The sequence below is a fragment of the Aulonocara sp. 'chitande type north' Nkhata Bay genome, linkage group LG8 (genome assembly GCF_057382095.1).
Source record: "Aulonocara sp. 'chitande type north' Nkhata Bay isolate Kocher_YH1m ecotype deep benthic linkage group LG8, A_spYH_male_GT1.1, whole genome shotgun sequence".
Taxonomy (NCBI): Eukaryota; Metazoa; Chordata; class Actinopteri; order Cichliformes; family Cichlidae; genus Aulonocara; species Aulonocara sp. 'chitande type north' Nkhata Bay.
Window position 1 is genome coordinate 24,480,774 of NC_141351.1, and position 5,198 is coordinate 24,485,971.

At 39.0% G+C, this 5,198-nt stretch overlaps 1 protein-coding gene across 1 annotated transcript; it reads left to right on the plus strand.

The window, feature by feature from the left end:
- The first annotated feature begins 1,530 nt into the window (after window positions 1-1,530).
- pde6gb (phosphodiesterase 6G, cGMP-specific, rod, gamma, paralog b) lies at window positions 1,531-4,979 on the plus strand. The gene is made up of 4 exons (XM_086304475.1): window positions 1,531-1,688; window positions 3,112-3,333; window positions 3,429-3,469; window positions 3,555-4,979. Exons 2-4 carry the CDS (start codon window positions 3,188-3,190, stop codon window positions 3,629-3,631), a joined length of 264 nt encoding a protein of 87 aa, XP_086160601.1. The 5' UTR covers window positions 1,531-1,688; window positions 3,112-3,187; the 3' UTR covers window positions 3,632-4,979.
- The last annotated feature ends 219 nt before the right edge of the window (window positions 4,980-5,198 follow it).

Sequence of the window (5,198 nt, forward strand, 5' to 3'; positions counted from 1 at the left end):
GAAATGTGTTTAATTAGCTCATTAAACAAAACTGTGAGGCTGTTAGACAAACGCTGCTCTAAAAATAACTTCAACTAAGAAACTATGCAAATAATACATTTAAGTTGAAACTAGTTTTTAAAAATCCTAGTATTAATTTACAAGAAAAGAAAATTAAGTAATTTACTCTAATGATACAAATGTCTTTATCATTTTAAGCCATTTAGTGAGGTGCAAGCAAAAATCCTGCATCGGGACTGCAACAATTTTCCTAATTTGATCAATTTGCTGATATTCTGTCCTATTAACTGCTATTTTTCTCCAGCTATATAAGGGACACTTTTCTTATTTAACCTAATCCAAAATCCCAAACAGCATCCATCGTTGCACACTGTTTGGCTCTGGTGGAAAAGGGAAAGCAGCTGGTTTTCACTCATTACTTGATCAGGTTTAAGCAACGAAAGTTTAGGAGGTGCAGGAGGAGACTGTGGCCTGGGTTTAAATCATGGACGTAGCCACAGTAACGTGACCCATCGCCAGCTTTAATAGCATCACAGGGTTTTGGGAACCAGGTGTTACTATAGAGGGACATGCTAAGTTGTCAGCTACATTTGCCTGCTGTCTTAAAATATACAGGTGCAGTGCACTGTTCCTAAGTAACAGGCTAATAAAATACTAGAAAATCACTGACCAAAACTGAAGGACGAACTTCAAAACATATTATTTATTAGATAATGACCACAGAAATGCTCAGAAAGAGAAAGGCCATAGCTGACTGCTACCACCGAATGTGTTAATCAACGTGGCCTCATGTATGAGTTTAAGGCTTAACAAAATCAATCAGGTGAGTTACAAAAAGAGAGAAACTATTCATAGAGGCCAAAGCTTTGTAGCAGGCTGTAAACATGTTTACTTCTGCTTTAAATTTGCAAATGGAAACTAAAGGAACTACATTTCTGTATTATCTTCATTTTTCTAACATGATCCTTAAAGGAAAGCATTAAAACGCTAACAGCGATGTTTTTTACAACAGGCAGTCTTATGCATGTCTTTCTGAAAGCATCAGTATTTATGTCCCGGGGGTGGCACAGGGCTGATTTACACATATTGTGAAAAAGAACTTGGCGAGTGTAGATCAGAGGTCATCAATAATTTTAGTTCGTTTATGTTGTGTACAAGAATATCAGCTTTAGAAACCGCAGCTGCAGATAAATATAGTGCATTGAAAAAGTGCAAAATATCAATAAAATCAATAAAAAACAGATCATTTTTCCCAGTATGTTATCTTTTTTAAAATATTTCTGTAGTGTAGTTTCTGTAAAATACTCAAATTCAATGTATGGTTACAAAATATGAGAAAACATCTGTAAGACAATAATAATATCAACAATTGTATAATTTCACAGTGAAATTTCTCACTGAAATGTTGGAAGTTGACTGTAAATGTACACAGTTATGCTCCACCACTGTTCACAATGTGCACGTTTGCACCTATGTACACATTACAGTTTAACCTAAACCTCAAACATGTGAACTGTTGACAGTCAAGAAGGGAGGCGGTGCCTCTGTAATCTGTGTCGGCTATAAGAGGGACCACAAGCCCCGACTGGCCCTCACAGCAAGCCTAGCATAGAAGTCCACTCATCTGCTAAACGGATCGGCGCTGCGCTCACACCCACTCGTCTGGCTGTTCTTCACCCAAGCAGCCGGTGAGTAGACCATCATCACCGATCAGTGCTGATATTCAGACACCGTCGGTGGGAAACTTTGTTGCTCTTCTGCAGCTCTGTGTGTCTCAGTGAAGAACATGGGTGTTAACATTTTTTCCTTTATTAGGAGAAAATAATCCAGATAAAAGAGTTTAGAGCTCCAGAAATCGTCCCGCTTGGATATAAAAAGTAAACAGCGATTTATGGTGTCGTTTGTAATGTGATTAAACATGACAGAGTAAATTAGTGCAGATGTTTCTGACCTCTGTTAATCAACAATTCTGCAATCTATAGACCGACGCTGTTTAACACTCAGTTATCAGTTATTTTTATAGTGTATCTAAAAACTGCCTACAGTGCAAACTTACTCCAAACCTGGATATAACAACTTGTTGTTTCATGTACAAGTTCTTGCTTCATTTATTTATCTGACAGATACATTTATCAGCAACCTGGACAGAAAAAATATTTTAAAATGATCTCACAACAAGCACGTTCACTTCGGTTTGGCCTGTTTAAAGCTGTCAAAAAAGTTTCATTTTAAAACTGTGGCTCAAACAAAAGCAGATCTCTGAGTGTGTATATGTGAGTATATTTAACCCACACATACTCTTTTCTTTGCTTTCTTTCTTTAATTTACTTTCTATATCTTAATTTTTTTTTTTTAATTGTCTAAAAATATTTACTTTTTTTTTTGGTTTAGTTTTTCTTAGTTTGTTTTGCCAGTTTTATTGTTTAAATACACAGGGTGTTTCTCCGGGCAAAATTCAGAATAGAAATTACAGTTGAAACACAAACATTTCCATTAAAGCCTCCTCAGACAGGCTGTGATGGCAACTTTGACCAAACTGGCAAAAACTAAAACTCAGGACGTTTGTTTGTTTGTTTGTTTTTGTTTTAGTTAGCATCGTGCGTTAGCTGTAATAACCTTGGTATAACCACATTAATGGTTAAGACCTGTTCAGGCTTGTCTGTGTCATTGGGACATGGTGAGCGGATTTAATGGTTTAGACCTTCAGTGCACAGCTCAGCGTTTCTGCAGTGGTGTCCTTGCTTTAACAAGATTACAAGTTCACAATCAGCTCAAAACAGAGAAGGAGAGCGCACTTATTAACTTGAGCCAGGGATTATGGGTAATTGGGTCATCCCAGCAGGACAAGCTGCAATGTGGTCCACCACATTCAGGTGCTGGGAAAAATGAGAGTGTAAGTCCTGGCAGGTGCTCATCAGATCAGTAATAGGATTATAGATGGTAATGTCAAACAGAGGTGACAGGAGCCGCCTGCTATCTGAGACAGGGTTAGAGAGTTTCAGATCATTCGCTGCTTGACACTAAAAGGATTTGCAGATAATAACCTAGTGAGAGTTTCTCTTTATTTCTGTGCTTTTAATTGCTTTTTTCCCTTTGTTTCCAAAAATAAAGACTTCACCACCAAGACTTCAGAGAGGTGTCTAACGCTAACAGCCTGCACACACATCCTCATACATAACTGCTCAAAATGAATCTTGAGCCACCCAAAGCTGAGATCAAGTCAGCCACCCGTGTCAGCGGAGGCCCCGCCACCCCACGCAAGGGACCCCCCAAGTTCAAGCAGAGGCAGACTCGTCAGTTCAAGAGCAAGCCTCCAAAGAAGGGAATCCAGGGGTATGCTGTGAATACTTTTCTTCTTCGGGGTCTTGTTAAAAACCAAATAAATCAAATTAAGTGATTTGTAATTATTGCAATGTTCTTCTTTGCAGATTTGGAGATGATATCCCTGGGATGGAGGGCTTAGGCACAGGTAAGTGTATGCTACGGCTGAAACCATTGGCTTCAGTGCTCTGCAGGGACCTAAACAAGTTCACATCTGTGCTGTCTTTTTGCAGACATCACTGTCATTTGCCCATGGGAGGCCTTCAATCACCTGGAGCTGCATGAGCTGGCCCAGTATGGTATCATCTGAGCCTTCCCACATCTCCCTGCAATCCCCTGAGGATTACAGACCACCTTCATGCACTTCAAACCATCTGCCTCAGGATCCATCTCCTATCTTTATGTGGAACTACTGAACCATTATGAACTGTAACCAACACAAAAAAATGGAAAAAGAGAAAAAAAGCCACACAAAAAAAACTCTCTCTTTTCTAACTCTGGATTCTTTCTGTGATTCTGCAGCTCACACACATCTGCTTATGTTTAGGATCTGTTCGTTTTAAATTCTCACCACTTCTCGCAGTAGACCTGCACCGTCGCCCGGCCGCTCTCCTCCTATCTTTCACTATCTCTGTCTCTCTCCTTCCTTTTTCTTCTTTCCTGTTGTCCTCGCGGACAAAAAACAAAACGAAACTTATGCAAGCAAGGCAGCCTCAATTTGAGTTTAAGTGACAGACCCGTGAAGTGGGTGGGTTCCCATTTCATGTGCTTCGGCGCCTCTCTCGCCATCTCAGAGGCTTTTTCCATCGATGCCGAACCTATAAAATTCTAAACCTGAATTCTGTAGAGAGCAGACACCAGTTGCTATTGCTGAGCGTAACATTTCGATGGGATAAGCGTTAATCAGATATCCCTCTTTTCCCTCTGTTTTGACCTTTAACTGCACCCATCTTCACCAGGATTGCACAAATCTTCACCCTCATGGTATCTGGAAGTCTTCTGTTAGTTGATGCATGTGAAGAACAACCTCTCACCTTATTTTCACAACACAAACTAAGAAATAAACCACTTTAGTCTCACCTTAGCAGATTTTAAATGTTGAGGAAACCAGTTTCTTCCCTTCGACTACCAGGAGTGTGCGTGTCTCCATCATTTTTCACACTTTTGTTCTGTTAACATTATCCCTATTTGTATATCTCCCATATACATCAGTGTATATGAATCTATGTATTGCATATTTAATACTTGTTTATTTCTAACACTTGCACACAACACTACTGTGCCCTGTGTGTGTGTTTGTGTATTTGTGTTTTTAAGCTCATTATTTTTAGTCTCATGTAGAGTAGGTTGTACATTTCTCCTCACTGTCCATTATTCGGTCTTATGTTTATTTTATTTCAACTCTACAGTCCTCTCTATCACTGTCATCTTTTTGGCCCATACCCCAAACTTGTGTCTTTCAAAACATTAATCTAATCAGGACAATGCTGACAAGCTTTGATGTAAAGCTGGTGGATGCACTGTAGTAGTGAAAAAGATGGTGGAGGGATGAGTGGGATGGATGTTTCAGTACAGATCTGAAGAGATGGGTAGTGGAGCGTTGTCCTCTCTACAGGACGAGGGATAAAAATAAAGCATAAAAAGAGGAAAATAAAAAACAGTGTGTTATTTTTTCTATTCAGATTCTTTTGTGGTTACACTACACTAAAGCACATTTAAGTATTACTGTATTACCTGTATTCACATGTATCAATTTATATTTATGGTAGTGCAGATACAAGTAATAATTCTGCACATGCAGGACTGAGATGTGGACTTGAAAATATTTGAATCGACTGCTATAAATTTACTGGTAACAGGACTAAATGCACATTAAA

Bases quoted from the DNA above. Each gene is read 5' to 3' on its own strand.
- pde6gb (XM_086304475.1), top strand. From the start codon at position 3,188: ATGAATCTTGAGCCACCCAAAGCTGAGATCAAGTCAGCCACCCGTGTC. The intron at 3,334-3,428 runs GTATGCTGTGAA...TCTTCTTTGCAG, and splicing joins CCAAAGAAGGGAATCCAGGG to ATTTGGAGATGATATCCCTG. The intron at 3,470-3,554 runs GTAAGTGTATGC...GTCTTTTTGCAG, and splicing joins GATGGAGGGCTTAGGCACAG to ACATCACTGTCATTTGCCCA.